General features: G+C 41.2%; 1 protein-coding gene across 6 annotated transcripts in view; it reads right to left on the bottom strand.

The window, feature by feature from the left end:
- The window catches only part of CTNNA2 (catenin alpha 2), a 1,151,183-nt gene that overhangs the window by 776,219 nt on the left and 354,699 nt on the right, over nucleotides 1-20,265 (bottom strand). For all 6 annotated transcript variants that reach the window (XM_044261515.1, XM_044261516.1, XM_044261517.1 and 3 more), the window contains 3 exons: nucleotides 16,673-16,839; nucleotides 4,696-4,815; nucleotides 904-1,170 (listed from right to left, as the gene is read on the bottom strand). In XM_044261515.1, the coding sequence (XP_044117450.1) occupies nucleotides 904-1,170; nucleotides 4,696-4,815; nucleotides 16,673-16,839 (554 nt within the window). The remainder of the gene's footprint in view (nucleotides 1-903; nucleotides 1,171-4,695; nucleotides 4,816-16,672; nucleotides 16,840-20,265) is intronic.

Genomic DNA, 20,265 nt, shown 5'->3' with positions numbered 1-20,265 from the left:
AGCTCATCATCTTTCTCCACAGCTGTAAAGTAACCTATTTTTCTTTTATGAATTCCTGTAATACCGTCTTTTGTCACTTAAAAGGTATTTGATACATTCTACTTCTCCCATCTCCCTACAGGAAAAGAGAACCCTTGAAAACAGATACAGCTTATTTTAAATCTTGGTAGCCCTCCAACACATGTAGGCTCTCACAATGAACATAGGAGGAACTCAGATGACTTCCAGCTTCCCCTAGGTGAACCCATATTCTGACCCAAGGAAAGTGAGGGCTGTCTTCCTGCGGTCTTTGATTACAAGCATCCCTCTTACTCACTTTGATGCCGTCCTCCCATTACTTCCCTCACTGGGACACACCCTCAGAAGTAGAAGGTGCAGGATGTGGGTCATTCATGGGTCCAACACAGGTGCTACCCAGAGGAGCTGATCAAGGAAGTCAGGGATCCCATGCGGGAAGGGGGGGCAACAGAGTTTGTCACTGATTTAAAATGAAGACATGGAGGGTAGTTCTTCACCCAGGGGCAACACAGAGGCAGTGAATACCTATACTGTCTATGACATTTGCCCCTTTAAAAATAAAGAACCTTCCAAATGATGAACTATCCCTAAAATAGCCAGTGCGATAGGAAACTAACAGCTTACAGGGTTTCTGCTTGCATCAGATCAGCTCCTCTCAAACACTGATGTTAGATCCTTTAAATGTAAGGAAACTAGGCTCTGCCACTATGCTGCATTCCTAATAACAAACACATTATATAGTTTACCTTATTAGCACAAGCCTCCAAGAGGGGTAAATCCAGGTATACTATTGTGGCCCTCCAACCCCAAATTATTTCTTTCAATCCAGGTGTGTACCCCTCTGTGTGCATCGCTGATGCACACATCAAATACATTGATACTCACATCAAACTCATTGAGAGCTGCAGCCAGCTCGCCAATGCCCGTGTGGCCTTTAGCTTCATCGGTGGGCGAGGTAGCTTGAGCAGCATTGGAGATGCCAGCAATGGCCTCCTGGACTTGTTTAAACACATAATCTCGGTTGGCTCTTGTGGCAGCAACATCCGGGTGGCGGAGAAACGCTTGGGAGGCTGTGTACAGCATTGTAGCGTTCTTCTTCAGAGCCCCTCGGGCAGCCGCCATCTCATCCCGACAGTGAGGGTCCTTCAGCTCCTGTGTACACGAAACAGGAAACGTGGTACATTCATGAAGGTTGCCGCAGAAGCATTTGTTCTAGAACTTAGAGTCCCAGACTCAATTTCATAAACCCTACTGAATTTTAGAAATCCATATTCTCCCCTGTCCTCGCTCTAGCCACCGGGACTTTGCATATAATGTTCTTTCTCTATGAAATGCCTGAGCACTCCTCTTCCACCTACCCTTTCACCAGACATGGCCGATCCTCCTGGAACGTACTCCATCCTGCTAAGCTATGCCCCCTTCTATCTGCTCCCACAAGCCCCTACCCCCTCCTATCAACATTTATTAAACTTTACTGTATTTACTTCAAGATGTTTCCCTCATGTATTGTGTCTAGGGAGAGCAGGAAGCCTTGTCTATCTTACTTAGTGGCTCTTCACTCCTTAGCAGTGTTTGGCCCCTAAGAGGCACTCAAAATATTGCTGGGAAAAATGTAAAAACCAAGCTACGGACAGTCAGTAGCTTGCATGGATCAGAGTTCACAAGCAGCAGATGGAAAACTCAAGCTTCAGTCTTCTGATAATGCTTGCCTCCATATTCAATTACGATCACAGATATGGGCAATCAGACTTTTCTGATTTTTGCTTCGTCTATCACTGTCAGTGCATTATCATTTCTGGAATAGGGTTCTTTCTTTCTTTCTTTTTTTTTTTTTTAAGCTACCCTGAATGGCAACTCAATCATTGAGTTTAGTGACTAAGAATAGATCAAAGATGATTTGTCTTCATAGTTTTGGCTGTCAAAATACCACCACTGGGGAGTTTCTTGATCTTCAGCTTTAAAGAGTGTTGTTAAGAAAATGTTCACATCATTTACGGAAATGTTAAAGGCTGTGCTGCTCTCTGAGACCATGTAGGTTTGCCAGTTGAGGATCGCAGAGAGATTTTCCCCCACCCCCAAATCTTCAAAACATCATTAAAGGTTACTTGAACCACTAGGGTTCGATGTCTATGTGTTCACTTGGTACATCATATATAAATGACTTGGCAATAATGACATCTTCTCTTTTATTGGTCAAAATAATTCTGAGACAAGCACATTATATTTTATCTAGGATTGTCAGGTGAACTGACAGTAATAATTAAGTGAACCATCTATCCTCTTTTGCTTATGTACTGACAAATTTATACCAGTCAACAGGATTTCTAATATGGGGTTATTTATTTTTAGCCCTCAACGTGAACGCAAATAGGTAACCAACACCTGAGTGTATTCTCTAGGCCGGGCAATAAGCTAGGCATTGAAAGTAAAAGGTTTCTCCTGAGTAGTTATAAAGGGCCTTTTTAATCTCCAGAAGAGTGGTCCAGAAGCTAGATGTTACTTTATACTAATAAAAGAAAAATCTAAATGTGGAAGTGAGAAATGGAGGAGGGGTTCTCCGCATAAAAATATTTGAGGAAACATTCTTTAATAACCTAAAACAAAAACAAAAACAAAAAAGCTGCAATCTAAATGTTGAATTATGAATTGGTTAAGTAAATGACTGAAGTTCATTGATAGACTCTGTGGATATTATGATTCACCTTCATCAAACAATATGGATAATGTTTATAAATGAAAAAGCACAACACAACATACATATCTGTATGTAAAGTAGGATTATAAATATGTTAAAATATGAAAATAAATAATTGAAAGGCAATATACTAAAATTGCACCATTTTTTTGTTCTTGGGTGGTTGGGTGTTATATGCATTTTTTCTTCTTCTAATTCTACTATTTTTTCTAAATTTTCTTGGAAGAGTCTAGCAATTAATTAAAATCAAGGTATTAATGAAATAAGTGATATGTATGGACATTCTCATAAATAGCTCATACCCTTCCATAGATTTTAATACCCAGCTATATCTACACTGATGACTAGTTTTTCATCTCCAGCCCACATGTCTCTTCTATCTGACATTTTTACATTTTACATCTCAAAAATCAATATGTCTGAATATGAAATTTTAATTTCTATACCCAACTGACTCAGTCTTCTCCATCTCTATGAATTCACCACCATCTACCCATTTGCTCAAACCAGAACCTTAGAACTCAACTGGTCGCGGTCACTCCCTAACCTGACATATCCAATTTAACATCAGGTCCTCAAAACTCTATTTTAAAAATTAACTTTCATTCTTTGTAATCTTCTCCATTCCTACCACTACCAACTCACTAAGACCATCTTTCACCTAGACATCAGCCCCTCCCAAATATAGACTGTCTCTCCTCCTTCATTCCCTTGTGTTCAACATATCAAAAAATACTAAAATGTAAGTTTGAGACCCTGATACCAAATTTTGAACTACTGAGCTACTACCTACCCACTTACAATAAAAACCAAAAATTTTCTAAGACTCTGGATGTCCTGGCCCCTATCTTTCTTGCCAACTGCCCCTTTGGTTCACTAAGGTCAAGATTCAATGTCTTTTTTTTTTCCTTCAGTGGTTTAAATAAGCTAGGTAGCTTTTTGATGTCACATTTGTGCTTCAGAGTAACTTCACTCCTACCCATCTTATACTTCGGAATCTTACACAAAGTCCACTTGAATTTTACTAATTACAATATCATCATGTAATCTAACATCACATATGTGTATGCCTCTCACACAAGGAATACTGTAAGCACTTTAGGGGCAGGAACTAGATCTTGACCGAGTCTATAGTATCAGCATTCCTTCAGCATGGCACAGATGAGCACTCAACACACGTCTGTTGAGTGGAACTTTCTTGTCGGTCATGATCTTAAGGCACTAGGAATTGCCCCAAATGTTGAATTCTAGGAGAAGTCAAGAAGTTGGGTGGAAAGGATTTTAATCGATCCCTCCACATTTGGAGAGGTTTTTCTAGGGGAAAAAAAACAAAAAACAAAAAACAACGCACATCTTGAGAACAAAAGCCTAATGGTACTCAGTGAGTAGGCGTGGCTAAAATTAGGGGTGCCATCTCAAGACAAAGGGAGACACAGTATCTCCTGTGAGCCACCTACATCAAAGTAACTCACTTGTGTTATCCCATACCCCGCCCCTTTCTCTTTCTCTCTGCCTTTCCTTGATTTTCTTTACATTGTCTTCCTGTCTTTCAGAAAGGTTTCAACATGCTGCACATTCTGGCTCTGCATATGCATGGTGGTGTCTTTAGGGCTAGGAAATAAAAAGTGAGGGCAAGTAAAGGAGTGGTGTCCAAACGGCATCCATAACACCACACCAAAGTTTGATATTTCAACTGGGGAGCTATTTATGTACTAGAAAAAAGCTTAGAATGGTTCCCACTAGTCAAGCAGAAGGCCTGTGACCTACTCAAGGTAGGCAGGGCTGAGAGAGTCCCCCAGGGCCCACAATGGTATGAAAACCAGCCCATTGTAGGAGGCAGCCCCTGTGGATCACAGGTTCTGGGGGCATTTGGAACTTGATCACCACCAGATGAGGCTGATCTGTTGGTCAGGCCTATCAAGCTAGGAGGTTACTTAGACACGCATTTTCTCCCCTAGCATTTCCAAAAAAACTTCTCCCACCTGTTGTCTTCTTGCTGCTACGTAGTTAAGTTTCACCATTTCTTTCCCAAACTCTTTAAAGCGGTTTGCGAGGTCTTGCTCATTTGTAGCATTTTTGACAGCTTCTAGGGCCTCTTCCACCTGAGGTAATAAGAAACAATATTTATAAATGGAAAGAATGGATATATTAAACACGTTAGAAATGGTCATTTTTTTTTAAATTAACAATTAACACTGAAGTAAAATAGAAGAAAAGTACCCTTAATAAGCATTTAAAACAAGAATGTTTGTTCACAATACACCGAATATTTTGTATCTGAGAGGTAATTGCAGAAGGCTTGGAACATTAGAACTATATTGACTGTATTTTATTGGGTTATGATTCTGATAAGGATTACAGACTTCACGGATGCCTGGATGGCTCAGTTGGCTAAGCACCTGACTTGGGCTCAGGTCACGATCCCTGGATCCTTGGATGGAGTCCTGAATCAGGCTCCCTGTTGAGTAGGAAGCCTGCTTTTCCCCTGCTTTTGCCCCTCCCACAACGCGCGCGTGCGTGTGTGTGTGTGTGTGTGTGTATGCGTGTACGCGTGAGCACGCATGCGCAAAGGAATATAGACTTCTAACTTTAAGTAGAAACATAACAGAAAAGCAGACCTAAGAAGAAAATAGGCAATTTGAAAACAAACTCTAGAAACCTTCAAAGGAGGAAGTGTGTTCACAAAAACTGAAGGAACTCCTGCAAGCTTGAGGGCACTTGGATCTGCACCCACAGTTCTCAACACTTCTGAAGCCGGAACTAAGGGGGCTCTAACTGTAACCTGAGCTTACACCCTGCCATCCATAGACAGAGGAGTTGCTGAGTCTGGAGAAGCAAGTGCATTTGAAGTATTGTTGCAGGTGCAGGTGGCATCACCTGGCATAGGATGGGGGTGGGCAGAGGGACAGCATGCACACTTTCCTAATGATGCATCCTGCTTCCAAATTCCTGCCAACCGTGTCACGGAACTTTCCCAGGGAGGCCCTGGACTTGAATTATGAATTTCACTAAGCAATCTTTTAGAAAAGATCTGAGGTTTTAGGAGATACTAAAATCTTCTCTCCAGAATGATTTTAACTTTAGTATAGGGTGAAGATTTCCACAATAGGTCATATCCTAATGCCTGTGGTCTCAATTAAAATGAAAATTAAGATATTAATAAGTAACCAACTACATCGTTGTCAGTTACACTGCATTATTATAGGAAAAATTTTATCAGAGTAAATAACCAAAAATAAAATTCTGAGCAAGCAAGGCACAAGACAGATACATGTTTGCAAAATCAAAAGTTCTTCTATATAAAAAGGGAGCCTAGTAAAGAGGCCTTCACTAATGCAGGCTATTGATAGAAGAATTGGAAAAAGAACAGCAGCTCAGAAATGTGAAATGCAGAAAATGCAGGGTCTACTGCAGAATTCTGATTAGCTTTTGTAGTCTGGAGCAAATCAAAAGACAACATACAGGGAGTTCATTTTGACAACGCAGAAATATGAAGGACCACTAAAATGGCTGGAAAAAGCCAGAGATGAATATAGTTCTGAGCTATGAAGATACATCTTTGTTTGAGCTTGACACAATCACAAAGGTAGCTAATTCAACATCCTTATCAAATTTCACTGAGTGGAGGGAGAGAATAGTGTATATAAACCAGTGATAATAGGTATCATCAAACCTTTTACTCCGTAGATATGATAATGTCATTCAATTTACTAAATAAGCTAACCCATTATTAAGGAAAGAGTTGTAGCAAGCAATGAAAATTTAGAATGGTGATAATCTAGACTCCACATAAAATTAAGTTTCCATTCACATCTTGTATGGAAATTCTCCATCTATTTTTCTTAATTGTGAAAATATAAAATGATAATTAAACTTCTCAGTGTTGGTCCTTTCTTTTCCAATTCCTAGACAGGCTCTAATAATGCTCAAAGGAAAGCAACAAGTATCACTGAAAAAAGGACTGTTTTAAGGATGCCTTTTTTTTTTTTTTTTTTTGAAACTCAAATCAAGTCACATTTTATGGTATGGAATGGGCTATATAAAGCATTTTCATAGTTTAATTAGAATCTCATACCTCAAACCTTTAAAACAACAAATCAGTGATGTCTCACTTTCTAATAGATTTATAATTATCTTAACATGGCTATCAACAGCATCATTGAGAGGACAGCTCTTGGCAGTTAATTTGTTCCTGCTGCTTATTTGAGCTGTAAATCTTTCCTGAGGACATAAAAACTGGTTCCAGAGAAGAGCAAAATAATTATCTCGGAAGGAACTAAATCTTGGATTTGTTTTCTAATATGTATAAAAAAGTCTTCATACCAATTATTAATCAGACCAATTTGGAAGAGTTATTTTGTTGTGTTACACCTAACATTTTGGTGATCTTTGAAGAATCCAGTCACTGGTTTGAATTTATGTTTCTAATTTAGCCAAGTTTTTTCAAAAAGAAACACCAATAATGGGGTCTGTCTGTGTAAAGGTAGACTTATCCTACTTGGAGTTTTAATCTAGAAGGATTGGAGAGGTCACCTAGTGGAAAAGTCTCCCATAGAAACATGGTTCAGCATCAGTCCAAGGCCCCCCCCCCCCAAATGGAAGAAATGGAACTAAAGTTGAAGGGGTATGTGTGTGGGAGACAAAAGGGGAGATTGCTGAAGGGACATAAAGAGAGCAAAAAAAAAAAAAAAAAGGAGAAAGGGAGTGACCAGGCACTTTTTGAGAAGTCAAAATAAATTAAAAAATCAAGTTTTTATTTTTGAACAGAGCCAAGAATATTTTCTTTCTGGGTGTCGGGGTTAAAGGAAGGGGACTCCCTAGAAGCCAAACAAACACCTTAAAAGCAGTTCTTCTACAGAAGAGCCTGGGACAGTGTTTCCAAAAACTTTCTCCACCTCCCTGGTCCCCGGTCCCCACAGGGTCAGAAATAAGTCAGTATGTGTGAGGAGCTGCAGGCAGGTCACGCTGCCCTGTATTTGAACCCCAGCTAGGTCATTTGTCTGCCTTGTGATCCAGGTAAGCCCCTTAACCTTTCGGACCCTCAGCGTCTTCATTAATAAAATGAAAGTAATAATGTCAACATATTATACAAGGTTGTTTTAATAACGGGGGGAGATAAGACGGTATATCCATGGAAAATATGAAGATGGTCAGTTTAAGTCCAATTATCAAATAAATATAAATGGGCTAAATGCTCTAATTAGGATACAGACTCTCAGATGGAACTTTTAAAAACAGACCCAACATGTTATTAAGAGATCATTTAAACAATAAGCACAAAAAGTTGAAAACAAAACCTCTCACGCTCATGAATTTTAAATGCACTAAGTTCTAAATATATAAAAAGCCAGTCTCAACACACAAAGAACCCAGGAACTTGACTAGATCAAAGTACGTTACAGAAATGGAAGCCAAAGACTTCCTCTCTTTTCCCAGATAAATCAGGCATACTGCATATGAAGGAAAGAAAAGAAAAAGAAATAACAAAATAGCAAACAGAGTACCTGGCAAAAAATGAGAAGCTCCTTAAACAGGGGTGCTGACCTGCCGCATAGCGTCCAGCTAAGGGAAAAATATTTCCCCCCACTAAGTTTGAAGAAACGAACGGCTGCAGACTGGGCCCTTGGGAAGAGGGTAAGTAACACAGTGAGGAAGACACGGCAGCTGCTGGCAAGGGCTCTGAGGAAAGAGGTGCTCCTGGAGAAGAGTTTTAGGAGGGGAGCTGGGGAGACTCCATGTTCTGGATTGGGAAGTTGTTTTCAACTCATAGCAGGAATGAGCTCATAGCAGGAGTCCTTAGAGGCAGCTGCCGTCGTTTCCCTCATTATAAACCCGTGGCAGTCCTGGACAGGGCAGCCGGCTGATCTCCTCCCTCAACAGGCTGGGCTTAGGAACACCAAAGGGAGAACCCTTTGCTCAACCACATATTCCTGTCTTTATTATTGGTAGCTTGTGCAGCTGAAAAGACTCAAACACCTAGAAAAGATATTAAAATTTCTTCCCTCATTAGTGGATTTAGATAGTATTTTCAGAGCTTGTCACTTAAAACTCTTAAAATCTTGGTCTTTCAAAGCTTGTTCAAAATAGCCTCTACCCCCATTCTTAAAGCAGGCCTGCCTGCCAGTCTACAGCTGTGTCAAATCATTGGAGATCAACTCTTTAAATCAGTCTCCAATTTTCCTGATTGGAATTTCACTTATTTACTTCCATACGCAAAAAGTAGTCTGAAGTCATTCAGTCATTCAATACTAGTTAAGCAGGCATATGGGGATGGGGGTAGTACTGAACTGAGAGTCTGATCCCTCCCCTCCTAGACTGTGCGATCTGGTTCTCCAACTGACATTTACTGTCCATACCAGGCTTGTAAATCATTGGCGTAACGATCCTAAATTCCACTGGGACAGATTGACCTCATTCCAGGGTCTTACTATGGATAGTGAATTGATTGGATTTTAAGTGACATTGATGAAACTATTTAATAAGTCATATATAACTCTTTTATTAGGATCTGGTTTTATGGCTAAATTAAAAATATTATCTTGGGGCCACCTGGCTCAGTCAGTTAAGCACCCTCTGATCCTTGATCTCAGCTCAGGTCTTGATCTCGGGGTACTGAGTTCAAATCCCACATTAGGCTCTACACTGGTCACGGAGCCTACTTTAAAAAAAATTTTTTTTTTTAAATATCTTGGAAAAAGTAGTTGGCTAAGTAAATACATAAATGGATGTAAGATTCTGCATCCTATTACTTCACTTGTTTAGCCACATACTCGGGTTTGACCACGGTGATCCCAGCATCATTACATTTTATGTCTCTGCTTCCTAAAGCTGGCCTTCTTGATTAAATATTCTCTTCCTTGATAAGCTGCCCCTCCTGATTAAATTTTGTTTTCTTGTTAACAAGAAGATGATTTCATCAGAAAGCAAGAATGATTAAATGCTAGTGTCACGTATTCTTAAAGTGTCATGGTTTATGAAGCACAACCATAATACAGCTTATATTTCCAAACTTATTTTTAGTACAAGAAAAATGACACCAGTCAGTGTCACCGAGCACTTAGGAGATATACCAGACACTGTTCTAAATGGCTTGCATACACCTAATTTCATCCCAGAAAACAGCCCTTTGCAGTCGAAATTTTCCCTATTTGTACTTTATGGAGGAGAGATTCAGGTCAACAAAGTTGCCCAAGTTTCCCAAAAGGACTCCCAGCAAGTGAGTGTGGGAGCCTGGGTCTGAACTAAGGCAGTTTGCTCCAGAGTTCATGCTTTCAACTCTCCAGCTCTCTCTTACGCCTCAGTTTCCCAGAAGAAGGTAGGTTTATAAAGGGTTTGGATTATACTGACCATCCCATCTGATTCTGAATATTCATTAAGAGCTTTGTCCCATCTGATCAGCCTCTGGGTTCTAGCCATTTGATCTCGTTAATATCTTTAAAATTGACCTCCCTTTCACAATACACACTAGCATTGCTGTCACCCAGGCTTCCTTTCATTCACTGGCATGGATAATCTCAATGGTCTCTTCATCCTTCTCCTTGCTGAGACTCACCCCTCTTTTAATTCTTTTTTCACATCACTACCAAAATTATTTAATTAAATCACAAATATGATTCTGATGCTTAGAAGTACTCAATGATTGCCCATAACCCACATGTAGAGTCCAAACAAATCATCCTGGTCTCTGAGGCACATGTGTCTCCCTGTTCAGCTCTATCAGTGCCTCTCCCCACCCGGTTCTCCAGGCTGCAACAAGGCAGCATCAATTATGTTACTGACAACACCGAAGTCCTTTCTCTGGCTCTCATGCCTTTGTTCTTTCCCTTGGTTTGTGAAGCTCTCTGTAGTTAATGTCTGTTGTCTGACCTGAATCCATTTCCTTTCTTAAGGCATGAGCACCCCTTTTGCATTCAGTAAACTCTCTTTCCCTGAGCTGGTTTTCAAATCCAAAGCCACACCTTGGCCTGCTCTGCCGAAACATGGCTAGGTCTTTGAACTATTATTCCTTTCCCACTTGGCCTGATGTCAAGCCTCGTTACTAGAGAGTGCTGGCTGGCAACCAAGGAAGAAAGATTTTGTTCCTTGGTTCTGGTATGTTCTCTCCAAAGGTTCTACAGCAGAAGTAGCCCCTCCAACACCAGGTGGCCAGCAGCTTCCCTTAGCATGGTCCCCCTTGGATGATGCTGTGTGGAATGCCCCCAGTGAGAGAGCTCTTGGTGAGTGTTTTTTCTTGACACCCTAAGGGCAGATTTCCAGCAAGTTCCATTAGCTTGTGTGGCACCTCAGTGACCTATCATAAAGTAAAGTAGGAAGATCTGATCTTGGCCCTGACTTAGGGTGGTGGGGATGGGGTGGTCTCCCTGAAGTACTCTATCTCAGACCTTGGGGTAGCAGCTTCTCCTTGTATTTGCCATCCCTATGTCCTTAGCGCTGTCTTGTTACCCAGTCTCTTATGACTCTAATCTGCTACGGGACTTCACAATTTTCCATATTAAACTCTCTGCTGAAATCACTGTGCAGTTTCAATCTCATTATTGCACGGAATTATACATCCCCCAACTCTTCCGAGGGACCAACTTCTTTCCAGTCACCCTCAACTCAGAGACCCTAGCTTAGGCTTGGGCTTGTGTCCCCCAACCTGTTCGGTCTGATCCAAGAAATTGATTCTGGGAAAGGTAGATCTCATTCAGTTTAATGAGACCCAATCCCGAGACCTCCTTCTCCCAGCCATGTCATATCGTCATGAAATGACCAACACTGTAATTTGGTTGAACTGATTCTATCCATGGCTTGGGGGATGGTGACGGAAAGGAGTAAGTGCTGACCAAATTTAAAAATCAAGTGCTGACCAGCACATCCCATTTCCCCTCTAAATAATTAACCCAGAGGTAAGCCCCTAACTCATAAGCCAAAAGGACTAACAAGACTGTGGAGCATTTATTTGAGCTATTAGGGAAGAGAATTTACTCTTTCTGGCTATCTTTAGTCTAGAAGCATGTAAATTCGAGAGTGGTTAGCAGCCATCTTGAGACCGTGAGAAAAGGGCCTACAGAGAAGACTGCCCTTCAAGAAGAAAAGGAGATAGAAACCCAGTTCTTGTCACATTTTTGTGCCTTGATCAAACCTTGCCTAAAGCTAATTTCCTCTAGACTTCTTAGTTTGGTGAGCCAATATATTCCCTTTTAAAAATACCACATTGAATTGGGTTTCTGTTATTTAAAATGGAAAACATCCATTTATTATATTTTTATTCTAGGTGAGATCCCACAGTAATATGCACATTTTCCCAGCATGCAGTGCTTTCTTTCCTACTATCTCCCCCAGTAACCTATAGTTTTGAAGGCAGGGCTGAGACTTAGTCACCTTTGAAGTTATCTAAGCACAGTATCTTGTATAAACTGGGCCTCCAATAAGTACTTCCTGAAAGGATAACTGAATACATAAATAAATTCCAAACAACCCAGGTGCATGACGTTTATGCCACGATATCTCTCACGGAAAAGATATGCTAAGGGGTACTGGAGTATCTCGGTCGGTTAAGTGTCTGACTCTTGATCTTGGCTCATGTCTTGATCTCGGCTCATGTCATGATCTCAGGCCTTGGGATGGAGCCCTCCATGCTCAGTGGGGAGTCTGTTTGAGGATTTCTCTCTTGCTGTCTCTCCCCCTGTACTCTCTCTCTTTCTCAAACAAATAAACCTTTAACTTCAAAAAAAAAAAAAAAAGAAAGAAAGATATGCTGAGAGCGTGTGCAATAATTTCTACCTTTGTAATCAGAGACAGAGCTATTTTACATCAAGTAACTTGTTTTTCAAACACCAGAGCTACATTAGAGCTGTAGGACTAAACAGGCACCTATTGAGAAATAATTCGTAACTGAGGACACTCGACACTATTTTAGGCTAACGTCACAAAAAGCAGAGGTAATATCAAAGTCTGCCTCATCAATGCTTCCCAAACAAGGGGACAGCGGCATTAGATCTGGCCCCTGATGGCTATGAAGGTAATCTGACTTCTTTGGGAAACTGATGAAGGAGTTGTTGTTTTTCTATTTTGCCATTACACTTTCTAGAGAGAAATCTGAGATAATGAAGAACATCATTATTCCAGGACCTAGCCTGAAGACAGGGGAGGTTGTTTTCTCTAACACATACATGTCAAGATGAGTTTGCGTAATATCATCACCATTGCTTAGAATTGACAATACCTTCTGATTACATTAATTCAGAGTCTAGGAAAAATAAATATCCCTCTTCATGATCATCGATTGCAATGCAGGATTCCTTGAAAAGTCTAAAATGCCACATATCAACCTAACATACTGACAATGTCAACTGATTGCAGGATATATCAGATGACTGGCTAGGGAATCACTCACCAGCAACTTCAACGAGAAAACTGATTATAATTCAGTATTTTTTTTAATGATGTCTGATGTGCAAATGATTACTTTAGCTCTGCTCAGGAACATCACATTTCCACCTGGGGGACAACCCAGCTTTGAACTATAGGTCACTCCAAAACTGTCATTCTGTCCTGAATTTAAAACAACTACAGTGGCAAAACCTTTTGCAGCCATGAGAATCCTTAACATGCTTAAAAATGGGCTCAACATTAAAGTCCACACAAATACTTGCTTAACAAAACAAGGAGCTTCATATGGGCAACTAGAATATTTGTATGTCATGTGAAAAGACTGCTCTTTTGCAATCATGTGAACTAAGTTCCCGAACATAATTTTAAGGTAGTGGATGCAAAGACCTTTCCACTGCCAATTCACATGGTCTCCACAGATATCTTAATTCTTTACTCATCTTTATAGTGTGAGTTATACTTGCTTATGATTACTTGATTTGCTGACAATTATTTATGGGGGGGTGCAGGGCAGAGAATGAAAGCGGGTATTTTAGGAGAATAAACTGGATATCCTTCATCTACTCAGTGAATTATTGATGGAAAAACATGAATATAAGTTTCTGATAAGGCAATTCCATCTGTGTTTCTGTAAGGTATTCAGAAACAAGAAAAATTTATTGCTCTTCTGGAGAGAAGAGTAATAAAAATTTGGCATATGGCCTAAGAGATAAAAAGTAAAATGCATAATGCTTAAAGATAAAAAAGGTTACCATGGCAGGAATCCGCACACTCCTGGAGGGTATTACTCAAGTGTGTGGACCAAAAGAAGAAGGAGCAAACTACCCTTATGAAAAATCATCCGTCATTCTTTTTTCTTACTTATGTTTGTGGTAAGGAAACTCATCTTTTATCTGGAAAGACCCTTAACAAAGGTGTACATGACCCTCTCTAACCTGCTCCATTCAAACACATGAAGATACTTCTTCATCTGAGTTAAACACATATAAACAGATGACCGCAGATGACGCTTGCTTGTTCATGAAGGAAAAGAAGGAAAAGCTAAAGCAGAATTATATACCAAGTTCATTTGTAATGGATTGTTGAGACGGTTGTTTTGTTCTGTTTTTTTCACAGTGTGAGACGGACCACAGCCTGACTTCAGCGGCCGCCCTGGCCCTGCAGTTCCTACTCGCTCCACAAGAGGGCGACATGCCACCGCAGCTGCTCTCTGCACAGGCTGCGCTTTAAGTAGAACAAATGTGTTATTTAGTCTACAATCATTTTTAATTTTACTACTGACAGTCTGACAGGACTACTTAATATTGCTGGGTTGACCTTTCCGTGATTTTGTGCTAAACCTTTTTTTTTTTTAAACTTTCCTTAATCTGTGGTGCCGGGAAGAGAATCCAATTGACTCTGCAGGATGACAGGCGGCAGTGATATGATCGGTAGACAGCAGTGGTCAAAACAAGTGGGTAGAAAGGCAGGATTACAGGCGGGAACCGGGGCTGTACATCACAATGCCTCCTGGATGCACGAGGAGCCCTCTCTGCATGTGGGCAGCTCAGGCAGAATATTCAGCCCGTCATCACTCCCTAAGAATGGCTGTACGGACCCTCCCGTGGCACAGAACAATAACATATAGGATGTAAAGTTAATTTCTTTAGGTTCTTTAGTTTTGTTCTCCCCTGGGAAAGGAAGATTGTCCATCTGGGGGAAGATCTTTCTGAAAATGCGGCCTTTGAACACTCAGCAGTCTGTAAGGGAAAGATAACAAAACTTTTTCTCCCACACACTTCGGAACAAAGTAATTTGTTGCTTAAAAGAAGCATATAGCACACTTGGAACCTCGGGAATGACAGCCACCACTGCAGTATGCAAGGGGTTCCAGGGATCTGAAAACAGCAACATGGCTGTCATTTACCACACGCTTATTTTCCACCACACTCTGTGAGAAACGCTGCATAGGAATTGCAACCATTTTAAATCTGTTACAGCTCTGAGGGCTCTACTGCCATTAGCCCCGTGTGAATAGATAAAGTGTCTGGTATGTAAGGAGGTTATGTGGAGGTAGATGACAACACAGTTGGCAAACCACTATCAAAGTTAATCTTTTTTCTGTAGCTAAATCCTGGAATCAAAATGTTATACTGTCATATACATGTCAATACTATAGCAAATCATAACGTTACACTGTCTCTTGATAGCCTCTGAAATAGGTCAAGTCTCTCCTCATACTGCTCACCTCATCCAAACTGCAAAGCCTTTCCTGGCTTTTCCAGGCCTGTTCTCAGAAAAATCTGAGAGGAAACTCCCAAGCAGGTTCTGCTTTGTGCCTCTTGGCTCCTCAGGTGCCCTTACAGAAACCAGAAAGAGTTGTACCTTGCTTTGTGGCTTATGACCATGGAACTCATGCTGGATGTGTTGGAATTGGAGACATTTAATATTATCAAGGAGTTTATACATAACTTAGAATTGTGGTTTTTTTATTGGGGTCAGCTCAGGCAAGATGCTACCCAAGCCTTTTCAACAGAGAACCCAGCACCACCTGTTGTTTTAGAAATTCCTTTAATGAACTCCCGTACAGAACAAATCTGAGATGGAAGGTGAGGTGAGAGTCATTACTTGTTTCCTTATCTCACCTGCCCTCTTACTGTTCATTTCACTGACAAAGACCTGAGGATTGGATATTAGGGAAAATAAGCCAGTATGGCCACATCTAGGGGGAACTTAACCAACAACAGGTTGATTTCCAAAAAAAAGAAAACCCATCGTTCACATCCCATCATCTAAGGACCCTGAGATCAGTCCAAGGTTGGTGCCAATTGTCCAGGAATGAAATTCACTGAGGGCATGGAGTAGAAACTCTCTAGGCAGAAGCCATATGCCTAAGCTTTTGAGTTACATCTTAATTCAGAGGACTGAACTATCCTGGTTGCAAATAGATGCCAGCCAGCAACTAGAAAAGTAGAGAGAGGCCAAGTTGTCAGGGACTGCAAAAGTTGCCTTGGTCTCTGGCCCACTAAAATTTGTGACCAGGGTAGGGTTCCAGTTCCATTAGGAAACAAAAATGCTGAAAGAAACCAAGAACATGACAAGTGAGGCACTTCTAACAGGGGTTTATGGGTTACTGGGACACGAAGTGCCCAGTTACATTAGATGCCAGGATTGGTGCATAAGATTGACCTTAGCCATGAGATGTGTATATAGGGCTCTTTATTGCCAGACCAAGATATGTTCAAAGTCCATATCATTTGGCCAGCAACCCCGGGAGAGCTGACGTCCTCTGAATTACTAATCTGAATCTCAAGATAGGGCCCCAGGCAGATATACTACGCTCAGCCTCTGCAGCCTAAAAGAATATACTGTTTTTGCTCTCTAAGAAGTAAGGTGGAGGGGGGATCCAAACTCAAGTGAATCCTCTATAACTTTCTGAGTATATTATTGACTATAATTTTAGTATTAGAAAAATTGGGGGGTGGGTATACCCCTTCGGCGGGCCACTGAGCAGTGAGAGATCACTAGTGCAGTCCCAAGCTCCAGGTTACATAGTCAGGATTGCCACCCCCATAAGGCAAGTTTTGATAAATTCCACATACGTACAATTTTCAGATGAGATAAAAGTCTCATGACATCCGCCATGTCCGCCAGGATGAGCAGGCGAGTTACAGCTGAGAGCAAAGCCCTGGCCGCCCGCACCATGGTGCCACGCTTCACCGAGGAGCACGGGTCATCAGCAAACTCTGAAGAGGCGATGCGCATTGTCTCACCTGGAAGACAAAGACGGAGAGGCAGGTGGGTAGACGGGAAGCTCTGGGGCGAACAGTCATAAGGATCTGCGGATGGATGGTTGTTGTTTCTACCGCAAAACCCGCCACGGACAGGAGGTCCTCCTGCCACCTCCATCACGGCCCCCCTTTCAAGTCCAACGCATCAGGGCACGTTGGACAGGGGCTGTGGACAAAGTAAGGCGCTCATTTCCCGTGGAGGTGTGAAATTGTTCTTTGAACATCAATAAGGAATATATTCAATTCAATTTGTCTAATAGTTGTGATGAAGCTGCCCTGACCTTAATCATTCTCACTTTCCATTTCCCTTGGAACCGGTGGGATTTACGCGGCAGCCAGGTGAGCTTACTGACAGTTGAGGGACAATGTTAACGCTCCACAGAGGAATGAAACTAAAACCCTGGCCTCATTAACACTGTGCTCTTAATTCAACTAATCAGACAGTAACAGACTACAGACAGACCCCAAATGCAGTTTTTAATACTCTGCTAAGAAGCTATTCTCTAATACAAAGAACATTTATAGGAGAATTGGGCCAATTCAACAAACCCGTACTACGATAGATATTATTAAGCTCTGAAATTACAAAGGTGACTGCAGACACCCTGGTCTCTAGGGGTTCACCATCTAATAAGGAGACTTGATGTAAGCACATACTTGTAATATATATGACTAAATACCACAATAGGCATATGATTAAGAATGTAGACAAAGGGGGCGCCTGGGTGGCTCAGTGGGTTAAGCCGCTGCCTTCGGCTCAGGTCATGATCTCGGGGTCCTGGGATCGAGTCCCGCATCGGGCTCTCTGCTCAGCAGGGAGCCTGCTTCCTCCTCTCTCTCTCTCTGCCTGCCTCTCTGCCTACTTGTGATCTCTGCCTGTCAAATAAATAAAGAAAATCTTTCAAAAAAAAAAAAAAAAGAATGTAGACAAGGGGAAGTGATTTACTTATTAAGTGTGAGGCTGAGAGAAGCCGTCAACTTTGATGGCCTTTTAAGAGCGAAGAGGCGTTCACCAGAAAGACGGCAGCGGGAAGAGAACCCTTGGCAGCGTGAACACCGTGTGAGGCTCTGAACTCCGGCGCAGGGGATGTGACGAACTATAGTCACGTGGGAGGCGCAGTGAGGTACAGGGTGCAGAGGAGAGGTGGCCGTGTTTGGGAAGCTGAGAAAGAGATCCAAACCGGGTCCTCAGTAGGGAGGGAAGTGACATTAATAGATTTTTTTTTTTTTTTGGCTATATTACATAAAATAAACTGAAGTAGACAAGCTAAGGGCAGAAACACTGATTATTAGGGCAAGTGCATTAGAGCCTGAGGAGCAATAACAAGGGTCTGGATGGTCCAGGAAAGTAGAAATGGGATACAGAGAGGAAAGGAATATTAGTGAGATCCATATTAGAGAAAGACCAGATTTAGGGACTGATCAGAGGCAGAGACTGGAGAGAAGGTGGAGTGGCTGGTGAATGCCAAGTATTTGTATAAAGGGACCCAGGAGTTGGAAGCAAAGGGGATCTCTGGTTAGGGTCACACGTCTCCTATCCATGAACTGGGTACCACTTGGGATGGAAAGGCCTGGGAAGCAGCATAATGAAGCTTCACATAGCAGAGCATCCACAGAGACAATAAAAGCTTTGTCAGTAAACTTGAAGAATAGAGTTAATATGAATGATTATTTAATTTAGGGTAAAACAATTTGTTTAATATTCTATTTATAGGAATGATTATTTCTCATCTGTTAATCAAAACCCAGCTCATTTAAATAAAGTCAACTGTATCACTGAAACCCTGTGCATCCTGTGATGTATCTGAAGATACAAGAGAAAAAAAAAAATAGTACCTCTTAACCATTTCACAAGCACGTCAGAATTGATGTAATTCACTCAATGTTATAGTTATTTAAAGCCTTTCATGCTTGGGAAATGAGGGTGTGTCAGGAAATACACTTCGCTGTAGATTTTTAAAAGAAACTGCCATCTACAATAAGCATCTTATATAGCAGACCAGCTTAGTCCCAATGCCTAGACACAGACAAAGAGCCTGATAATATAACGGCATGGAGAAATGTAATAATTCATTACCATCCTGGCACAGAAGTGAATTTCCAAGATGTCTGGCCCTTCAGGGCTAAATAGACTTTAAAGGTGGAGGCTGGCAATTAGGAAATACATATTTAATTCAGGGGTCCCACCCTTGCTACAGGATTATATAAATTTCCTCCACATCCCCCAAACCCTGAAAAGAAGGGAGGGACTCATTGGCAGGTATCCATGCTGTGGGGAGAAGACGATCTCATTCTCACTCTGCAAAGTTCGCTTGGAAGCAACATTCACAATAATGGGTGAATCAAATGAACTATTGAGAAGGTCACCACAGATAAAGATGGACATATCTGCATATGGTATTAACAAGTGGAACAGTTGCTGCTGGAATAAATCTACTTATTCAAGGAAAGGGGAAATTTATTCTGCATATACATCTAGGGAGCCACATGGTTGATCCCAAATTCTGCAAGTTAAATTGGTATATGAGCCACAGAAACAGTAGGTCACTCATGTTCAGCTACTCTGTAAACAAAGGGCCCAGGGAGGTGAGCCCAGCTGCACCCCTCAGCATGTGGAGGAACCATGCCTAATCAAACTAATATTCAAGGTCAGGTTTTTATACAGAAGGTCAGTATATAAGAAGGCAACTTAATCCATGTGCTGGCCATTGAGTCAGCAATACTGCTTCAGAGCTAGGAGTGACACAGAGCAGAACAGACTTGTCAGGTGGAGCTCACCCAACTGGGGCCCCCACACAGGCACCCCAGGAAGGAACTCTGGAGACGTCCGTGAGGTGGGGAGGGAAGGGGGGCAGAATAGAGACAGAAAGGAGAGAGCCCCACTTTAGTAAATGTGACTCTGCAAATGGAAATCTCATGCTAAATTCTGAGATTATTCTAAGATAAATAGAAGATGATTTAATTCCATTTAAATTACAACCAAAACCTCATTTTAAGCAGGTACAAATGATTTCACGTTGTTAAAGATTTTAAAGGAAAAGCAATCTGAAGTCAGCTACAATGTTAATGCATTTTATATCCCTATAGTTTTAAGATTATTGAATTAAAGTGGAAATCTATATTGTGCAATGATAAGCAAGTTTATCAGGATAAAATTGGCTATTTTTCCCAGGGAACTGCTTTTTCTGTAAGACTAAAATATTTAGCTAAGAAACAGCATGCATGGGTAGGAGATGGAAGGGATCAATGAAGAGGGGATAACAGATCTGCCTGTTTCTTTCATATATACCATTGTGTTCACTCTTAATTACTTGATATAAACCTAAAGCTCAGAGCAGGGTATCTATAGTAAAGTCTTTGGTCCCCTCAAGCCACTTACAACCTGCTGGAAAAAAGAAAAATTAGTCT

This window comes from Neovison vison, chromosome 8, assembly GCF_020171115.1.
Source record: "Neovison vison isolate M4711 chromosome 8, ASM_NN_V1, whole genome shotgun sequence".
NCBI lineage: Eukaryota > Metazoa > Chordata > Mammalia > Carnivora > Mustelidae > Neogale > Neogale vison.
Note: the sequence above shows the minus strand (reverse complement) of the source record. Positions and strands in the feature narration are given on the sequence as shown.